Here is a 22,807-nt window from a genome sequence, read left to right as displayed (position 1 = left end):
GCTATGCTTAGGGTATGTGTAGTGAAGTATAATATTCTTGTACTGTACTGTAAAATAGAAGTGCTACCTTTAAATAAACTGTAAAAGAGCAGGATTGATTATCATTTCTGTTATTTATGCAGTTTCTTATACTGTATGGGATCCATTATCCATAAAGCTCCAAATTACAGAAGGTCATCTGCCATAGAACCATTTTATGCGAATAATCCAAATTCTTTCTTATTCCTTTGTAATAATAAAACAGTACCTTGTACCAAACTAAGATATAATTAATCCTTATTTAAAGCAAAACGATCCCATTGGGTTTATTTAATGTTTAAATAATTTTCTAGCAGACTTAAGGTATGAAGATCCAAAGTATCCAGAAAATCTCAGACCCCAAGCATTCTGGATAACAGGTCCTATACCCATACCATAACAGATGCCTTCCCAATAATCCACTGCATCTCCCTGGGCAAGCATGTGTGCGGTACAGTAGGTGCACTCTACAAAGAAACCTCAAGTCAGTGCTTTTTTTTTTATGTTTAAACAGAAGCCCAAGCCTGGGGTCTCAACTTAGTGACTAAAATCACTGCATAACAACATAACACAACAGGATGCATAACAAATTGAAACACCCCAATGCTTTTAATTTATATTGTTTATATTATTTTTTATTGTTTTATTATTGTTTATATAATTTATATTATATTGCCAATTCTGATGTATAATAAATGGGAGTGTAGCATAAAAAAAATATATGTAAATATACACCTTTTTAAATACTGCACCTCAGCATAGAGATTGCATGGTGTTAAATCACATTTAAAGACAGAGCTTCTTTAAAAATACATAAATGTATTTGGCATCCCGTTTATGTTTTTTTTTGTTGGTATATATATATATATATATATATATATATATATATATATAATGGATCTTTATGTTTTAAAAGTCTAGTTGCTATTTGATTTTATTCCTTTTGTAGCCACTGCAATGAAAAATATCTTCTTTCTGTCAAGAATTCATTATTTAAAGCTGCTGACATTTTGAACAATATTTCCAAATCCATTTTTATAAAAGGAGCTTTTAATAAACCACAAGAGCAGAAGTTGTTGTCTGACAGAAAGAATGCTAACATACATGTACAAATGAAGATAGCAGTAAAGTCCTCTTACTCTTTTAAAGTAGCTAAAAATGCTCTCTAAATAGAAAAAATAAATAAGGCGCACAACTATGGCTGTTTGTTTTATTTCATAGTGGTTTTTCTTGGAAACATTCTTGGATCCTAAAAATGTATAGCTATATTTTTGACTGCTGAGCAAATAGCTCGATGAGCATAATACTGACCTTTTGTACTAGTGTTTTATGTAGAAACTATGGTTTTATTCATACTGCATTAAAGCACAGTGAACATTGATTGAATGCATGAGTTTGTATGTTGGCATGTCGTGGGGTCTTCTCCTGTTCTTGAAAACAACAAAGTATAGATGGTTCATGTTGTTTATCCCCTGGTAATTTAAAAGAGCTTTGACTCCTTAGGCCATCACTTCCTTCTTTGTGTCTATATTTGAGGTTTCAAAATAAATCCTAGTAGACTGTGACATTAAAGTAGAATACATAGCTTGAAGAAGAACTGCAGCTCCCTGTAGCGTTTCTCAAAGCAACATGTATTATCTACTTTAAGGGTATTACAACTGCCTTATACGATGACTTTTCTGTAAGAATATGAAATACTTTATCTTCTTTCAAAATATTCAGCAGATGAATTAAAAAAATTTTTTTAAAAAAAGGAAGGACAAATTATAAAAGGTTTTGCATGCATGTCTGTAGCAAATACATGACATGGTAGGCAAATGAATAGTTGCGGTTGATTTTATTTTTTTATTTACACTCTGAAAGCAGTTATTTTTAAGAGAAGTAATGAAATCTGGCTCTGCTACTGTGTTCCAATTAAAACATGGATGGAGAATAATTCACATTGTGTCCATACTATGGAATATCATGACAAGAAGGAAGTTTAGGGCATATTCATAATTATGGAAATTTCAAATCGTTTATTCTCATTCTAGAATAAAAAATGTTTGATTACAGAATTGACCTGTGTGGCATCTCAACAGGTTTAAAGGCACAGTAATAAAAATATAATGCAGTGTTGCCCTGCACTGGTAAAGCTGGTGTATTTGTTTGTGTTTAAAGGAAAGTAATAAAAATATAACGCAGTGTTGCCCTGCACTGGTAAAGCTGTTTGTTTCTAAAGCACTATTATTGTTTCTATAAATAAGTGTAGCAATGGGGGCAGCCATTCAAAGGAGAAAGGGTTCAGGTTACATAGCAGATATCAGATAAACTCTGTAGAACATAGTGCTATCTGTTATCCAATATTTAACCTGTGCCATATAGCCTTTTTTTCAATTTCTGCCATTGCTGCGCAATAGCTTTTTTATATGAACTATTGTAGTGTTTCTGAACCATAAAGATAAGTTTTACCAGTGTAGGGCAACAGTACATGATATTTGCATTCCTTTAAAACACTTAAATTTTTTGATGTTACTGTTCCTTTAAGCAAAAATGCAACTGTGAATACAATACATTTGTTCTTTTAATGTTAAACTATTAATCTTTGGTCATGCCATTTATATTTTCCTGCAAACTGAAGTGCAATGTGTGTTGCAATGTTAATTTTGCTTTATATGGACAATCTAGTAATAATATAGCTGTAATTAAAAAAAACAAAAACTACTATCTACCACCACTTGCTGAAAACAAGACAGAGGCATATAGAAGTTGAAAGTTAAAACAGCCAGTAACAACAGCCAGTAACAACCAGAACAGAAAATGATCTTAATATACAGTATAACAGAATGTAGCACCTTTTTTTTCAGCAGTATTAAAATACCATCCAAATAACATTTACATAGTCACTCCAGTGCTAGGATATCATGCAACATATTGTATATTTGTAAAGTTGTATGAGGTTTTTTATGAAGATAAGAGTCTAAGGGGCCCATTCACCAAGCTCGAGTGAAGGATTCGAAGTAAAAAAACTTCGAATTTCGAAGTGTTTTTTTTTGGCTACTTCGAACATCGAATGGGCTACTTCGACCTTCGACTACGACTTTGACTTCGAATCGAAGGATTCAAACTAAAAATCGTTTGACTATTCGACCATTCGATAGTCGAAGTACTGTCTCTTTAAGAAAAAACTTCGACCCCCTCGTTTGCCGCCTAAAAGCTACCGAACCCAATGTTAGCCTATGGGGAAGGTCCCCATAGGCTTGGCTACCTCAAAAAACCTCTATAAATTTTGGTTTTCCAGACAATTACTAGTGAAAAAACATCTGACAACCTCTAAGGGGGTTATTTATCAAAATCAAACAAGTTCTCACTATTTTCTGAAAACTACTCTAACCAAATCCACAAAGACTTTTCCCCTCTATTTATCAATACAGTTCTTGATAAAACTCTATAAAATCGTGAAAAAATCTGAATCATGCGAAATTTTCGGATTTGTCAGCAAAAACTGCAACTTTTTTGGATTTGATGCCTGAAACCTCGGACTTTTTCAGATTTGGTGCCCCAATACAAAAAAATCTATAGATTATTTAATGAAACCCAACACAGATCAGGATAACAATGGGACTTCTGCCATTGACTTGTACATGAACTCTGAAGGTCTAAGTTGGAGTACTTTTTTATTTGGACTTTTAACACCATCGGCTTGCACCTCCATGGAAGTGTATCCACTGTGCTAGGGGAAAGAATGGCTGAGAGGTTTGAGGAGTGTTTAAACTAGGCAAGGGGGGTGGGTGAGGCTAATTATGGGGAAGATAGGGTAGACAGGCCAATGGGATTAGTAAGGGGACATGGGGGAGGAGTGAGGGGGGCATACAGTTTACCAGCTAAAGAAGTCCCTCTGTTACAAGCAAAACAGGCTGATACTAACTTATTAGCTTGGGCGAATTTGACCCATTTCGCTTTGCGAAAAAATTTTGACGCACAACGCCATACAAGTCTATGGGCATTATTTCCATGCCGAAACAAGGTGAAAAAATTTGCCCATCCCTACTTAAGATATAATCCTCCATCAAGTAATGTAAATTACAAAAGGAAATGTAGTAACCTCTGCTGTATGCTGGTAAATGCGTCAGGTAAAATGGGAGAAAATGGGAGTGCTAGTGTTAATTAGTTAAATAGTGATCTAAAAATTATGATATAATTGGTATCACTGAGACCTGGTGGGACGAAACATTGACTGGGCTATGAATTTAAATGATTACACCCTTTTTAGGAGGGACAGAAGGATTAAAAAGGGTGGAGGAGTGTGTTTGTATGTAAAGACTGAATTAAAACCATGCACTAAAGAAAAATCCATTGATGGCACTGGGGAGGGCGTGGAATCCCTATGGGTAGAGAGTTTAACTGGGCGAAAGATTACAAATAAAATGATGCTTGTTGTATGCTACAATACTTGTATAAGTGACGAGAATGTAGCCCAGCTACTTTTACAAATAGAAGCGGCTTTGCAGCTAGATCAAGTAATTATTATTGGTGACTTTAATTATCCAGGCAGATTTACTAAAGGGCAAGTGGCTAATGCTAGTGACATTTTGCCAGAAATCCCATCCGCAGGGACATTGGCAATTTACTAACAGTTATAGGCATCAATTCGCTAGTGAACAGGAACGTCAATAGCATTCATTCGCATTCTATCTCCAGACAGCTTTTTCGTACTCCACAAATTCAGTTAAGTGCGAATTTTACTGAACTTTACCTCTTTCGCCAGAGTTGATTTTGCCACCTCAGACCAGGCGAACTTCTAAAATTAAACTATTTCTTCCTCAATCTTATGTCACTTACATCATATCCTGTCTGCCGTAAATGCATTAAAGTTGTAAAAACGCTGGCAACATTTTCTTTTTTTAAGATTGCCTGCAAAAGTCCTTACTATTAAACTTTTTTGGGTTAACATTTCCCCCAGACATTTGGGGGCATGGAAGGTCCCCATAGGCTAACAAAGCACTTCGGCAGGTTTAATTTGGTGAACTATTGAAGTTGAAGTTTTTTTTAAAGAGACAGTACTTTGATTATTGAATGTTCGAATATTCAAACTAATTTACTTTGAATCGAATTCAAAGTAAATTCTAAGTCATAGTATCCTATTCGATGGTCGAAGTATTCATAAAATTACTTTGAATTTCAAATTTTTTTACTTCGAAAATTCCCTCTAATTCACTTCGACCCTTGATAAATCTGCCCCTTAAACTTAAAAGTTGAAAATAGGCCTTACCATGTTACCTTGTGGTTTAGTTATTAAATTGTACTTAATAAATGTAAGTGCACTTCACTGCATTTTTCAGTGATATGCTTCCTATGAAATGGCACTTAATATGCACACATACTATTTCTTAATTTAATCAATAATTTATTTTTGCTATTGGAGCTCTCTTGCTCATAAAAGGCGATTATATTCAGTGTCAGACTGCCTAACCAGACCCGGTCCTTTTGCAGAAGCCAGAACCAGGCTGCTAACCTCCCTCCCGGGCCCCGGCGGGACTGATAAAAAAGAAGATAGACATAGGGGCCAGAAGGTTGGGTTACGCTCTGGGAGATGGGCCAAAGGGCAGTTTGTGTCTAGGGTGGGGGCCCTGGGGTTGTGGTGGGCCCCCAAGGCAACAGTCCCTGTGGGCCCCAGGCCCCCCTTTCCGATGCTGATTATATTTATCTGACAGAATCTATTATAAATAAAAAAAACATGATGGCAAAAGCATGGTATACTACTCACAGATGTTCGACTAAAAAGCCAATCGTTTTTTTGCTAAGAACTGAATAATGAAAATACATTATCATTTTATCATTTTCTTGATACCATGCCAAAATTGAAGAATCACGGGACACAAAGTGGTCTTTCAAAATTGCCGTAATGTGCATTGTGCATTCCCATCGCTACAACAGTTAGTAAGAGACTTGACACAGAAAATCTTTTGAAAAGGTATACCTTGGAATACAGCTTTGAATCCAGGGGAGCCAATACTATCATCTGACTGTAAATGTAGCCACATCTGGTTGCTCATGCTCACAATTAGGTCAGGGACACTAGATCCACTGAGTCTGTAACAGAAGTAATGGAAAAGAAAAATAGTAATATTCAGAATAGCCAATATTTCAGTTCCACACTAGAAATGCTAAAATTAGTAGCAATGTGGTACATAAATCAAGTTCAACCAGTTCACATCACATAATCTGCATTGTTTTACTACAATCAGTGAAACATAATAATCAAATCAAATACATTGGGATTAAACAGTCAATATTTGTTTTACTTCAGAGTATTTCAAAAACTATAAAAGGAACATTCAACACATTCTGGCCACCAGCTACTCTATGAACTGAGGACTCGAGATGGATTCCAAGCAACTTGATTTTGACATTTGGGACAGTGTTAATGAACTGACACATTTATTATAACTAATGGATGTGGTAAAATGTGTTTGACAGCTTTGAGCAGTTACCACTGTATACTGTGTAACAGCTATTCAAACCAAATTGTTCTAGAAGAGAAAATAAATTGTTAAACGAGTTGTTCACTTTCAAATACTTTTTTTAAGTTCAGTTGTTTTCAGATTGTTGACCAGAAATAAAGACTTTTTGCAATTACTCTCTATTATATATGTGGTCGTTTTTCTAATATTGAAGTGGAAAATGTCCTTTTTCACCTACTAAAGCAGCTCTGGGAGGGGGTTGCCAATGATACATTTTTTATCTCCGTCCCTGCTGAGCAGAATCCCCAAGTTTCATTAAAGGCAGCTGTTAGAATTAATACAATAGTTGCTAATATTTTAAGGATACTGCTGATAAATGTAGAAACTAATATAGCAACTAAGGGGGTTATTTACTAAACTCTGAATGTAAAATTAGTGAAACATTTGTGGGTTTTTTTATGAAATTGGACTTTTATTTTTTATTTTTATTACATTTACCGAAAAGCTAATTTTCTGGAAATACTTTTAAGAAAATCATGAATTTTTCGGAATTTATTAAACCCCGATGATGGAAAAGTCTGAATCAGAAAATCTGGCATTTCAGACCTGTCAATGTTGCATATAAGTCATTGGTAGAAGTCCCCCAGAGATATTACATCAGTACTTAGTTGAGCCTCCTTTTGCAAATGTAACAGCCTCTAGATGCCTTTGATGAGTATCTGGATTCTGGACGGTGGTATTTTTGACCATTCATCCATACAAAATCTCTCCAGTTCAGTTAAATTTGATGGCTGAGCATGGACAGCCTGCTTCAAATAATTCCATAGATTTTCGATGATATTCAAGTCAGGGAACTGTAACGGCCATTCCAGAATATTGTACTTCTCCCTCTGCATAAATGCAATCTTTGTTTTCAGATCTTTTGAAAGTTGCTTTGAGGATCCCATGCTGTCACTCTTCAGAGGAGAGTCAAACAGAAGCACTTTCAATTTGCCACCTTAAATACCTTTTTCTCATGATTGGACACACCTGAATATGAAGTTCAAGACTTAACAAGCTAATCCAACCAATTTGGTGTTGCCAGTAGGCAGTAATGATCAGTTACATGCATTCAAACTAGCAAAATTACAAGGGTACCCACATTTTTGCACATTTGATTTTATTACATACAACTGAATACTGCTTCGCTAAAAATGTTTGTTCAGGAAACAAACAGTACTCAGATGTGCCTGGAAAATGAAAGACAGGGGAGTAAATTATTATGCAGACTAAGTGGGGTTCCTAAACTTTTTCATGACTGTATTTAAAAGGAGTTTGCTACAAGAGAGCATGCAGGTGCCCAACAAAGATCAAAGAAATGCTAAAGAGGCCATTAACTAATGTTTGCATTGTGGTTTTTTCAATGAATTTTGAAAAATTGAGGTTTTCCTATATTTCTTAAAAGCACTACAAATGTATAAAGTAGTGATGGGCGAATAAATTCGCCGGCGTCGGAAAAAAACGGATGCCGGCGTCAAAAAATGGGCGCCGTTTTGCAAATTTTTTTTGTGCAGTTTTCCGGCAAGCGAAACGGCGCAAATTCGCCCATCACTAGTATTATGTTTAAAAGAACCAAAAACCTCTAATGCCAAACTTCACCAGTTGTCGATGTCCTATAGAAGTCAATAGGAGCTGCACTCAATTAGGACTTTTAGAGGTTTTCTAAACATTTTTTTTGAGGTTATTCATTTTTTAGCTCATCGTTCAGCACTTTTTATATTCAAATATTTTAATAAATTCAATGTCATCCATACTTGTTCTAGGTACAGGTATTAAGTAACAGTTTTTGGAACATTCTTTACTAATTACTATTCTAATATAGGGAATAATATCCATTCTGTTGTAAAGTATAAGGATATCAGAGGTTATACAAAGATATGACACATTTGTGTAGGGCATACTGTTAGGGGCCGATTCATTAACTTCGAGTGAAGGATTCGAAGTAAAAAAACTTCGAATTTCGAAGGTTTTTTTGGGCTACTTCGATCATCGAATGGGCTACTTCGACCTTCGACTACGACTATCGAAGGATTCGAAGTAAAAATCGTTCGACTATTCGACCATTCGATAGTCGAAGTACTGTCTCTTTAAAAAAAACTTCGACCCCCTAGTTCGGCAGCTAAAAGCTTTCCTAATAGGCTTTCCTAAGTTTTTTTGATCGAAGGATATTCCTTCGATCGTTGGATTTAAATCCTTCGAATCGTTCGATTCGAAGGATTTAATCGTTCGATCGAAGGAATAATCCTTCGATCGTACGATCGTACTATCTGCGCTAAATCCTTCGACTTCGAAGTCGAAGGATTTTAGTTCCTAGTCGAATATCGAGGGTTAATTAACCCTCGATATTCGACTCTTGATGAATCGGATATTCGACTCTTGATGAATCGGCCATTAAGTGTAGTAGTATAAAAAATGTATGTTATTTTGCCTTCCAATTGACTCCAATGCAATTTGGAGAATTTTGACTCTGGTGTGCAAATTTTGACACAAAGTGAAACGTCAGATTTGCTCAACATAGTTAACAAGACTTGAATGTAAGAAAAAACATTTTTATTTGTAGCTCAAAAGCTGAATAAAAGTTTCACCAAAAAAAACCCCATTGCTTCTAATTCAAATTGATGCAAAAAAGTAGGAGCAAATTTTTTGCCACATTGAGAATTTTCCTGTTGTCTCGAAAATATTTCAGCAAAACGGAACAGACTCGCTCATCACGTATATATAATTTAAAAATACTCATGGCTTAGTATTATATTAACCACATTTATGAACTCTTTAAGCAGAAAATATACTTACACATATAAAACGGATCGTGTATCACCTACTTTTCCACCATCCCCTATGGTTAAGGTGTCATAACCTCTTTCTAGCTCAAACACTTCAAAAGAAAGCTTGATCACCTATGAAGGATGAAAAACATTTACATATTATGCAAATTATATATTCCATGTGTTCTGTGTAATAAAATAAGATAATTTCAATTAAAGAGACTGGATAAGTGTTTATACTACGCAAGAGAGGGGTTTGGGGAGTTTTAAGGCGACTAGTGTAAATAAAGTGTAACAGGATTAGACTGGAGACATGAGGGAGAAGATGTGATGAGATAGTATTCCTGATAAGAGGCTACCATTGTTACAATAAAGCCTGTCTAACGGTAACTATAGGCATAACACTCCAATGAATAATGTAATAACAAAGCAAAAACTAGTAAAAACAGACTGTACATTTCTTTTCAAGCAGAATGAAGAAGTATAGGTATGGACAAAATGTGGCTTGCTGTGAAATTGGACAGCTAAACTGTTTTAAGATGGATATAGGTATTTAAAAATAATCTCTCTTTATGTGAAGCCAGAATTAAAACTGTGCACTAAAGGAATTAGAAAAGACCGCACTTAAGACTTCGTAGAGACTTTATGGGGGTTATTTACTAAATTCTGAAAGCAAAAATGTAAACAAAATCAGACTTTTGAAAAATCACGAATTTTTCAGAATGTTTTTAAACCCTGAGGATGGAAAAGTCAGAATCTGAAAATTCGGCATCTCAGACCTGGGCGCTAGGTTTCATGCAATACCCCAACGTTTTCTGAGTTTTCGGGTGAAAATTCCAAAAAAAATGTGAAATTCGTGAAAATCAGATGGAAAAAATTTTAAAAATCATGAAAATCATATTTTTTTCCCAAAAATTTGCTTTTCAGAAAATGATCGAAGCTTGTAGCAGAAAATATTGAGAAAAATTCAGACTTTGATAAATGGGAGTTACTAGGAAAATGCTCATTGGGCTTCATACCACTATACATGAGGTATACAATTAAAATGGAAAAAGCTTCACAAATTGGTCAGGTTGGGATTATGTGCAGTTGTCCAGTTGATTAGAATGACTAGATTAATGAGTAAAGTCAGACACATTTTTTTTTAATTTTTTGTCTCTCATAATGCAGGAACTTTCTAGAAAAAAGTAAATGATAAAACAAAACTTGTCTCCAGCACTAGTGGAGAGCATTTAGGAAGTGATAATTATGGTCTTCTTTAAGCTCATGTTGCAGAGACAATGGAAAAAAAAGTAACTAAATACATTTTGGTAGCATAAAGATATTTCTGAAGCATATTAACTGGTAAACTCCTTTCACATGGGGGAATGTAATAAAAGTCGGTAACGGAAAAAATATTCTCAATGAGAAAAGTTATGCCTGTGTGTGAACAAATTATTCCTTGTGTGAATTTAATATAGCCCATGTGAACCCAGAAACTGTTTAGTGACCTCTTCCAAAGTTCTGTTTGCTCCAAAAGATTACAACACCTTCAAAAACCTCTACAAAGTGCACAATTAAAATTTGCAATGTGTAATTAAAATTTGCAATGTGTAATTAAAATTGCAATGCAATAAGTGGAAGAACAAGGAAGAATACGACATTGTGAAATGCTAATTTTTATTCTTATTTGTGCAAATTGTTTTCCTCCTTGCAATTTTTATTACTTTCTCCCAACAGTGTTAAATGCAAAAGGAAAGTCAAACATCTTACATTTTATTTTAAAAACAAAAGGTCCAATTGTTCATTCAAAAATACATGTAAGAAAATTTGAAATTGAGAAGGGTATTGCTGTGGATAATAAAACAATTTGAAATGTATAAACTGTAATACAATATAGAAGGAGGGAAAAGCACCCTTGAATTAGAGGCAGGTAAACTGACTGATGGAAAGAGAAAGCTATGGTTGTAAACATGTTTTGCTCTATTTACATCAACGAGAAACCAGTTAACGAAGGCTTGTTTTAAATAGACCTAATTCAATTCATTTAATAATATCTGACTGGTTGGCACACAAGGAAGTTTTAAGAAGACTAATATGTGAATAAACAATAGTTCAGGGTACAGGTATGGGATCCGTTATCGGAAACCCAATATCCAGAAAGCTCTGAATTACAGGAAAGGCCGTGTCCCACAGACTCCATTTTATCCAAATAATCTACATTTAAAAAAAAAAATGGTTTCCTTTTTCTTTGTAATAACAAAACAGTAACTTGTATTTGATCCCAACTAAAATATAATTATTCCTTATTGGAAGCAGAATCAGACTATTAGGCTTATGTCATTTTTACATGATTTTCTAGAAGACTTAAGGTATGAAGATCCCAATTACAGAAAGACCTGTTATCCAGAAAGCCCCAGGTCCTGAGCATTCTGGATAACAGGTCCCATACCCGTGCTAGCTATTCTCAGCAGTGGCATTATTCAAAAGGATATCCTCTTAGTCTTATATCTGTACTGCAGAAAGCTTTTGGAGGGGTAGTAAGAGAAAAAGTATTGCAAATAATAGTATTTAAATAACAGTTCCAAAATACACAACCTTGTCATACAACTGTACTTGCTTTCTTTGTAAAGGTAAGAAACCTAGAGCTTGAAGCTGCAGTAAATTTGGCCTTGTTAAGGAATTTGTGGCACACAGAAGGTTACGTATTAAATTAAGTAATATTAGCCTTGAGCACAGTATTTGTACACAATATTTGAAATGGCTGAAAAGATATAAAAAAAACAGTGATCAACATAACATTTTCTAGTTGGAACCACGTTGCTATTGGAGTACCTCAGGGGTTTTTCATTGGTATTTTGCTTTTTAATTTGTTTATAAAGGACTTGGCATTGTTTGTTCTATCTTTGCTGATGACAATAATTATGCACAACTATAGGCTCCCTGCAGGATATTTTCACTTTGCAGAGCGATTTGAGTAAATTGAATGAATTTGCAGCAAAAAAATGAGGATCGTCATTGATAAATGCAAGGTCATGTTGTTAGGCAAAAATAACAACAAGAGTTAGTACCTAAAGTGCTAAAGCTAATAAATGACATATATACGAGTAACTTCATGAACATGCAAAATATCCATGGCTACAGTAATCACAAGCATAGGAGGGTGATTTTCTTTGGCGGGGGAGGCTAAAGTTGACCATACACGAGCTAACTTAAAGCTGTCATCCAGTGAATTCTGCACTTCTGTACTGGTGCACTGGTACAAAAAGACACTGTTACGCTCCCCACCCCCAACAGCTCCCATTGACTTCAGTAGGAACCATGCACAAGTGTTGGTTAAATTGTAAAGTGCTCTGGGTGGAACTTCTGATGTTCTTTATTTAGTTTTCCCTCCTTTTGGGTTTTCTCAGGGACCCCCCACCTCCCTCCATGGCAGTCCTGCTTCTGCCTATGTATCGAGCATCCTTCTTTTTATCTCCCTTCCCATATCCTGCATTCACTTCTACTCTCCTATGATCTGTAACCCTCTCTGATCCTGCTTCCTTCTGTCTGCCCTTTTTCATCTCTGTTTCATACACTATTCCACCAATATCCCCAAAAACCCTTCTATTAAGTGTTCCTTACCTCTTGTGTGGACCTTAGCTGCAGTAGAAGTATTGTCAGGCTTATATACTGTACACTCATACTGCTTCTCTTGCCCTAAACTTGATTACAATGTAATTCTCCTACCACACACCTGTAGTTCACCAATCCTGCAATTGGTGGTGCGTTCCTTCCGTTGAACCGGCCGGGTCCCTTAGCAACCGATGTGTATAAGAAACGGATCCGCACACACGCTGATTAATGCAGTCGGGGAATATCCCCTTTTATTCAGCCACCAAACATGATGTTTGGTGGCTGAATAAAAGGGGATATTCCCCGACTGCATTAATCAGAGTGTGTGTGTGGATCCGTTTCTTATACACATCTCTTGCCCTAAAGCCATTTAGGTATTGACTAGAAGGAGTTTAGAGTCTACTTAACCATGGATTAAAAGCACCGATTTTTGCAGGTTCACAGGAGATGCTTTCACTTTGATCAGCACTTTGATTATGAGATAATTAGAAACCTGCAATGTAAGGTAGCCCAGATTTTTCCTCCTCTTTTATCCTTTTTAGGTATCAGATGATAATCTGCCCATGAAGATTTTCAAGCTTTTTCATAATTTTCACCTGAAAACTCTGAAACCCAGCACACATCAAAAAAATCATTGGAACTTCTCCTATTGACTTATATGCAACCTCGACAGGTCCGAGATGCCGGATTTTCAGATTTGGACTTTTCCATCCTCTGGGTTTAATAAATTCTGAGAAATTTGTGATTTTTTAAAAGTCCGATTTTATAAATAAAAATCTCGAAGTTTTTCGTGATTTTTGCATTCAGAGTTTAGTAAATAACGCCCTATGTGTACTGGCAGCCAGCTTGTCACAATATATATATTTGTATATATTTACACACTACAATAAATATATATATATATATATATATATATATATATATATATATATATATACAGTATATATATTCACACACATAGTGAGAGAAAAAGACACACACTGGGACCATCCATACCTGTGTCTCTCCTTCTCACATCCAAGTAAGAGCAACCAGGCTTGTAATGCAACTCTACAACCAGCTTACCTGGCCAAGTTAACCATTTGATCCTTAGACAAAATTTGCATTCCAGTCCACACATCCAAACATTTCTCAATAATTCTACTCTACACATACAGTACATGTCTTCCACAATGTGTCACAATATATATGTATGTGCACCTAATTTATTATATATATACTTATTGCAGAGAGAAGTTAGTAGTTTTTTTTAACATATGTCTTAAGAATTCTATGAATAAAGGATAATTATAAGTATGTTTAGCAACTCCCTAGTGATTGCTAAGAACAATGTATTACATGGGAACAATTGCTATCCTTAAAAGAAGTGTATGTTATATAGAATCCAAGACTACTAGGATCTTAAGATGAACAGTTCGTTTGGTATAGGTATTGTGGTGAGGTCACCACTAGGATACCTGGGAAAGCCGGGACTGCTAATCCAGGTTGTGTGTTTTGTGTTTTCCTGAAGCATTCCAGGTGGATAATTAAAAGGCAGCTCAAGCCAGAATAGAAAGCTCCAGTCTGGGGAAAAATATTGGAAAGCTGCCTATGTGAGCTCACTATGAGGATTTAAAGGACAAGGAAAGTCTATCAAAGACATTTAGTCATCATACAGGCATATCTGTAGTGTGCTCAGCAGCATAGTACAATTGTTTGCATCTATAACCATTTAGCTGTTTAAACCCAGTAGTTCAGAAAAAAACAGCGACTAAATAAAAAAATACCCCTAATGCATCTCTCCTGCACCCAACGCTTGCGCAGTATCTCCTGTAAGAAATCGGCACATGTGCATCACCTGCGATCAGGAGCCAGCAGTTGTCTCTGTGAATAGCAGAGGAGGCCGATCAACATGGTTTCCATGTATTCGATAGTCACAGGGGTTCCCAACCTTTTTTTTTACCCATGAGCCATATTCAAATGTAAAAAAATGTTGGAGAGCAACCATATTTAGGCTGCTATTGACTATTTGGTAGCCCATATGTTGACTGGCAGCCTAGAGGAGGTTCTGTTTGGCAGTCCACATGGTTTTTATGCAATCAAATCTTGCCTTCAAGCCTGGAATTCAAAAATGAGCACCTGCTTTGAAGCCACTGGGAGCAACATCCAAGGTGTTGGCGAGCAACATATTGATCGTGAGCTACTGGTTGGGGATCACTGCGCTAGACGAAAGCAGACTGAGAGTGGTTTGTGCATGCGCAGTAGATCTGCAGCGGCCATATTAGTAAGCTAAAAGAAGTGAAAATGGCTGCCATGTCAATGCAATCAAGGGTGAAGATATGAAATGTGACTGCAGGCAAAGTAAGTGGTTTTCATGAAAAAAAATTAGTGATTTGGGACAGCAGGTGCTAATGAAGAATGTGCTTCAAACTTGTCGGGACTAGTTTCTTTGTCCTTTAAATCACCACAAGATTTGGGACTTTGTTTTCTGAATGTTCTCTGTTTTTGGGAAAACAGATGGTAGGAGTACTCCTGTTTAGTTATGAAAACTGACCTGTGTTAGTTAGAAACCCATTAATTTGCAAGGATTTTATTTTTTTAACTGTTCGTTCTGTTTATTTGCTGCAAGTGAAAAATAAACTGCCAAAAAGAGACTCTCTATGCGTTGTGATTGTGCCATGTATATATGTAAGTGAATTGATAGGTCTGTATAAGTATAAACATGGATGAACTCAGTATTATTTACTGTTGAACTTGTTGGACTTTTGTCTTTTTTCAACCCAAGTTAACTATTTATTTTATTTTACAAATAATATTAACTTGTTTTTTTACAGTTTAAATATTTAATTTATCTAAAAGTTTGAAAATAGATTTCACCAGGGCTAACTGACTGATTCCAGTATGAACCAACATGAAATTCCCTTCAAAGTAGCGGTATATCCCCTTTTTCAACATGAGTTCAACAAGTCTTGTGCTGAACATATGTTTTGCTTATTGTTTTAATTAAGAAACATCTGCTAAGTGTTATATTTCTTAAACTAAACAGGCAAGCAGAGAAATTCAAGCTACTCTATGTTTGCAACTTCTTGGTCTCTGTGAGGTAGCTAATCGCATCACCAATATAGTCTCCACAAAGGGAAAAAGGGTGGGGAGTAAATATTCAAATCTACTCCAGCCAATTCAGATAATTACAGAAAAGGCAATGCAAAATAATGTGGAGTGCAACACAATGCTTCATTTCTGCATGTATTGGTATTAGATAATTGAAACATTTAAAAAATATATATTTTTTCTAATGAAAACATTTGATACAGTACCACACAGCAGGTTATCTATTAATGATTAATCACAAATAGTGGTTGTAAAATGAACATTTTCTAATTGGACTAGGGTCGTTATTGGAGTGCTGCAGGGCTTTGCACATGGTTGTTGGCTATGTAATTTATTTATTAATGACCTATGGTTGGCATTATAAGTACTATCTCTATTTTTGCTTATTATATTAAACTGTGGGAGATCCATGAAGAATGGCAACATTTTGACCAAATTGAGAACTCTGTGGCAAATGAGGTTCAATGCAGATTAATGCAAGTTATACATTAAATCTTCATAATTGAGATGGATTTGGGAGTTTTTGTGCATAGCAGACTAGGCAGTGTCAGTCAGTGGCCACTAAAATAAATAAAATATCATACCCATTAAACTATGAGGAAAGGATTTCAAAGTTGGGGTTGCTAGCACTTGTGCAAAGATGTTTGTGAGGGGAAATTATAAAATAAGGGCTGGAATAACTTGTGGATAAGTAAAATATCTAGGTGTTCATTTAGATTTGCATATGTACCATGTGTATGTGTATATACAGGTACATCATCATCATTTATTTATATAGCACCGCCAAGTTACGCAGTTCTTTAAATTGGTTTATAACAAACAGGAAATAAATGGTGAATAACAAAGAAAGGTTTACAGAGTACAATAGGACTAATGGACCCTACACATGAGAGTTTACAAACTGAAGGTTAGGGTACAATTGAGACATTAGGATTTTAGAAGATTTTTGGAATTTACGATATAGCAATGACTGATTAATTAAGGTACATTAAGGTAATTAAGGTAAGGATTAAGGATCAATTAAGGTAATTAAGCTTCTCTAAACTGGTGGGTCTTTCAAAAAAAGTTTGAAAGAATGAGAAAGTCTGAAAATTCGCCAGCGATGGCTTCGCGCACATCGCAACACTTCGCCAGGCGTAAATTCGCCTGGGCAATGCTCATTCACGAAGATCCGAAGTTCCGCACAGGGTACCGAATGCTGGCGAAATTACGCTAGCGAAATTACGCTCAGCAGTTCGAAGTTACACTAGCGTTGGCTAATAAGCATATGGTGTGCAGTTAAAGTACAATGGACGGATATGCTGCAGCAAATACATTACACTACACAAGGCCAGGGAACCTTAATAAAATTATATAAAGTTGTCATAATGCCCTACACATGTGCCCACTGTATAGTTTAGGTCCCATATGTAAGCAAATGTAGGGGGGAAGGAGGGTACCCCAAAAAAAAATTTATGCTCTTTTTCAGTCTATCACCCTTTAAATAGGAAAAAAAAAATTTGTTTTTTGGGACTTAGAAACATTTTCAACTTTATTTTGATGAACTCCTATCTACTCTATTGCATTTTGCCTGGTCTGAGGTGGCAAAGGCAAGTCTGGTGATAGAGGTAACGGTCAGTAAAATCAAAAACGTAGTGAATTTGCGTGGTAACGTTCTTTCGCCAGACCGAAAATTCGCCATGTCTCCTTGGCGAAATTACGCCAGCGAATTTGTGCCAGCTACCATTAGTAAATCGGTGAAGTGCCAAAATGACATCACGCTGGCGAATTTTCGCCAGCGTTAGCCACTTCGCCCGTTAGTAAATTTCCCCCCGAGAGTTCAAGAGAAAAGCAGAGGCCCGAGAGAAGTCTTGTAGACGAGAATAGGCTGAAGTGATGAGAGGAGAAGAGAGGCGAAGGTCAGAAGCAGAGTGAAGGTTGTTACGGAAAACTAGTGATGAGTGAAAAATGTTTCCACATGGCTCATTCCACTTTGCAAGACAAAAAAAAAATTGAAACACATCAAAACTAAAAAACACACAACAAAAAAGCGACACACAACAAATTTTCATCCTACCCCTCTCCTTCCACATCAACCCAAGGTATCTGAGCCATCTCACTCTCTATATAAAGACATACACATAACTATATGGTTTATTCATTTTAATGTGGGATACAAAGCACCTGGGTATTATTTCTTGGTGGTCAGATTTAATATTAGCTGTGCCTGTGTTGGTACTATATGTAATCTATAGATGGTAATTTTTGCTTAAACAGCAACATAGCGTAGTAGTAGATACCAATACCAGTTGACCAGATGTAATGTAAAACAATCACAGACGTGTTTTTAAGAAATTGGCAACATGAGAGCCTAGGGGATAGGAGGAAAAATGCATGAGATTTTGCCTATAACTCTATTTCATAAATAACATACAATTTGAATTGTGAATAAAATTTCATTAGTTATTGTTTAAAAAAAATCACATAACTCTAAAATTCAACCTTTGACAAATAACCCCCCAAATCAGGCCAAAAAAATCGTAATTTGCTTGAAATTAACTCATTATTCATAATATAAAGCTATCTGGATATTGATATAAGGTTTCTCTTTAAGGGATTCCATCCCTGTTACAGGATAGATATAAAAATTTCTGTTTGACCACACAAGAAATTTTTTTAACAGTTTTTTTTACATTTGGTCACTAAATACTACCAAACAATTGGTACTAATTTTGGTCCTTCAGCTACAAGAAGAATTCATAAATCACAGAAACAGGATTAGTTGCCATGGATTGTGCTTGGGTCCATATTTGATTGAAGTTATTAAATTAGCCCAATTGTTGGTTGCAGGCTGCGGGTTGGTGCTAATCAGTGATGGGCGAATTTGAGGCATTTCGGTTTGCCAAAAAATTTGCGAATTTCCCACGAAATTTGCGAAACGGTGAAAAATTTGCGAAACTGCACCAGGTCTCTTTTTTTACGCTGACAAATTTTCGCAGTGGTTTCGCGAATTTATTCGCCAGCGGCGAATCACAGGAATTTGTTGCGAATTCGCACCTGGCGAATAAATTCACCCATCATTAGTGCTAATCAACTAATCTAAACTAAAGGCAGACATTAAAAAAATATTTAGACCATATAACTATACATACTTGCATTCTTCAGTTATTTACAAATATCTAACATCAGCTTTAAGATGTCAAGGTATGTTACTGTATTAGAAGTAGAGTAATTTCATGTCTCAGACCAAATTGAGGATGAAAACATATCAAATATGTAGTTGCTATATTTTCAATTACATGTTACATTTTGGTAAGAGAAAAGGTCTGAGAAAACAGCGGTAAATCATATTAACCTAAATAAAACTTTCATATTTATTTTACATTGTTTCCCTGGTCCTTGGTTACATTTTGACATTTAAATTATAGTTGGAGATGTCATAACACAAGCTTTGATTGATTTGTCTGCATAAATTAGACTTTTACAAATGCCATGCTCTCAAGATTTTTGTTCACATTTGGTGTAAAGCAATTTCCAAGCGGATGTGATATATAAATCCTAGTAAAAGAGATGCAGAACCAGAGCCTAAGAACTACTTTTGCATAATTATATACTAGCACCTTTATTTGTACAGGTACTTGCATGTTAAACACACTTAAATATAGTTTTTTAGGCACTCAAAGACTAGTAAAAGCTACTCTAGGGCAGATTTATCAGAATGCGAGATTAGCTTTTACTACAGATAAAGTTGCTGTACCTGTCACAGGGAAACCCATTTGAAATAAAAAATAACAAAAGCAGTAAAAAGGTGATACCTTTATTGGCTAACTAATATAATGACTGCAAGCTTTCAGAACATTTTAGCTCCTTTTTCAAGCAGATTACATTGAAGCTGTGATTCACTCCTTTGTGTCCCTTTGGCCAACTATGCATCCAAAACTGCTGGTTTATAGCACAGAAACAGCCTAATGGTTCAGAGCCATATATCCAAACTTGCAACAGTCTGTTTCGATCTTGTTAGATCTCATCAGTGCAAGATTTTGGAACATAGCTTCTGAGAGGTAGGACTTGAAGAGTAGCAAAATGGGGAGCCAAATCTGGTTAGGATGAGAAGAGCTGAAAGGAGCCAAAAAGAACTTAGCTAGCAATTATATGCAAAGTGATGCCTTCTGAAATCAGGAAGTATTTATTTGTCTTACATTATATGCACAGCACTGCCTAGATACCAAAAATGAGAGTTTAAGGCATTATGGGCAGAGACATGCAAATCACTTATTTACATTCTTTTAGCCAACGATGCATCCAGAACCGCTGGTTCATAGCACAGATACAGCCTAATGGTTTAGAGCCGGATATCCAAACTTGCAACAGCCTGTTTCAATATTATTAGATCTCATCAGTACAAGATATTGGAACATGGCTTCTGAGAGGTAGGGCTTGGAGAGTAGCAAAATGGGGAGTCAAATCTGGTTAGGGTGAGAAGGGCTCTACCAGATTTGGCTCCCCATTTTGCTACTCTCCAAGTCCTACCTCTCAGAAGCTATGTTCCAATATCTTGCACTGATGAAATCTAACAAGATCGAAACAGGCTGTCTGCAAGTTTGGATATAAGGCGCTGAACCATTAGTCTGCATCTGTGCTATAAACCAGCGGTTCTGGATGCATAGTTGGCCAAAGGGACACAAAGGAGTGATTTGCATATCTCTGCCCATGATGCCTTATGGGAGAATTAAAACTCTAATTTTTGGTATCTAGGCAGTGCTGTGTATAAGGCATGAGGCAAGTAAATACCTTCTGATTTCAGAAGGCATCACTTTGCATATAATGCTAGCTAAGGTCTTTTTGGCTCATTTCAGCCCTTCTCACCCTAATCAGATTTGGCTCCCCATTTTGCTACTGTCCAAGTCGTATGTCTCAGAAGCTATGTCCCAATATCTTGCACTGATGAGATCTAACAAGATTGAAATAGGCTGTCAGCAAGTTTCGATATATGGTTCTGAACCAGTGTTTCTGGTTCATAGTTAGCAAAAAGAACACAAAGGAGTGATTTGCATGTTGTTGCCCATGATACTTTATGGGAGAATCTAAACTCTTATTTTGGTATCTAGGCAGTGCTGTGTACATGGCATAAGACAAGTAAATACCTTCTGATTTCAGAAGGCATCACTAGTGATGGGCGAATTTGCGCCGCTTTGCCGGAAAATTCGCGGAACAGTGAAAAATTCGCGAAACGGCGCCAGCGTCTCGTTTTTGACGCCGGCGCCCGTTTTTTTTGACGCTGGCAAATTTTTTCAGGCGAATTTTCACGGGCCTGGCGGCAGATCGCGCAAATTTGCAGCGAATTCGCGCCTGGCGAATAAATTCGCCCATCACTAGGCATCACTTTGCAATGAAGCTGTGGTGTTCTCTGGTATATTTACAACATTCAGCTCATAGGTCAAATGACCAACAAAAAGGATTATCAATCTATGTGTAAGGTGTCAAAGTCATTTATGAGGGGATAATGCAGTCCTTTCTTAGTCCACATAATTAGCCATAAATCCAAGGCATCAGGTCAGAAATACCAACATGTCTGGATATGGACTAAGAGATCATATGGAATTCCTTTGATTCTACACTCCAATAAGTCAGCCCTAATTTATACTCAGCCTCTTTGACCTACATTATCTTGTACCTTATCTGCAGATCCCCTCTTAAATGACTTTGACACCTTACACATAGATTGATATTCCTTTTTGTTGGTCATTTGACCTATGAGCTGAATGTTGTATATATACCAGGGAACACCACAGCTCATTGTAATCAGCTTGAAAAAGGAACTAAAACCTTCTGAAAGCTTGCTATGATTATATTAGTTAGCCAATAAAGGTAACACCTTTATACCACTTTTGTTATTTTTTTTATTTCAAAAGGGTTCCCCTGCAGCTTTTACTACAGAAAAACTTTAACACTTTCTATTCATTCCTATGGGATTTTTTAGAAGTGCATTTATCAAATGGTGAACTAACTTCCACCCATTGTTAAGGTTCAACAATTATAGATAAAACAACATTATAATGTTCTTTAAGTAGTACTCATCAATATTATAACAATAAATTCAATTATTAAAAGCATATTAATAAAGATATGGAATTTCTGTAAAATATTATGTATTATAAAACAATGCTAGTCTGTTACAAATATGTAATCTTAATATTAATAATGGTATGTATTTATTTTAGTCTAGTCACTAAAATTATAAATAATTAATATATTTGTATACATAGTTTATCCCATGGAAGTCATTTTGACAAATTCAGGAACAAAATAATTTCTTGCATGAAAAAAAAGCCCTAAAATTCTATGTAAAAAGCAGCTGCCCTGACATTGTTTTACTAGGGATTTTTTTTATTTTAGACAACATCAATCTCTACACTACAAATACAGTAAATATATAGCTACACATTAGCATAAAATTATTACACAGCCTTTTCAAACATGTTAGCATTTATATGCCATACTATTGTAATAATGTCATGGTTTGGTGTATTTCAATGCCATTTTTATATAAATTTGCCCTTTAGGGACCTAATATATTTGTTGGGTGGGAATGTAATTAAATTAAAAGATTGCTGTCGGCTGCGGGCAATATCTTTGCGTGTATTGCCGACTGTACGATTTTCAGAGGGAGACTGTCACTAGCTTTGGTCGGACATAACTTTCGTACGATTGCTGTCAGGGACAGAACATTGGCTGATCTGTTCTTTTGTACTTTATTTGATCTGAATGGTTAGTGGCAGGTTGGGAGATGGGAAAGTCCGATCGTATGATGATTCGTACGATCGGATATTTGCGTCTATGGCCGCATAACTCTGACGTTGTCAGTGACTTGAAGGGGGC

The 22,807-nt window shown here is 35.9% G+C and overlaps 1 protein-coding gene across 1 annotated transcript in view; it reads right to left on the bottom strand.

The window, feature by feature from the left end:
• Positions 1-22,807, bottom strand: part of LOC108717438 (CUB and sushi domain-containing protein 1) — a 786,063-nt gene that overhangs the window by 299,931 nt on the left and 463,325 nt on the right. The window contains exons 10-11 of the mRNA XM_041564732.1: positions 9,294-9,397; positions 5,978-6,090 (exon numbers count right to left, since the gene is read on the bottom strand). Of these exons, the coding sequence (XP_041420666.1) occupies positions 5,978-6,090; positions 9,294-9,397 (217 nt within the window). The remainder of the gene's footprint in view (positions 1-5,977; positions 6,091-9,293; positions 9,398-22,807) is intronic.

Source organism: Xenopus laevis, chromosome 5S (genome assembly GCF_017654675.1).
Source record: "Xenopus laevis strain J_2021 chromosome 5S, Xenopus_laevis_v10.1, whole genome shotgun sequence".
In the NCBI taxonomy this organism is placed as follows: Eukaryota; Metazoa; Chordata; class Amphibia; order Anura; family Pipidae; genus Xenopus; species Xenopus laevis.
This window is presented reverse-complemented; position numbering and strand designations above follow the sequence as displayed.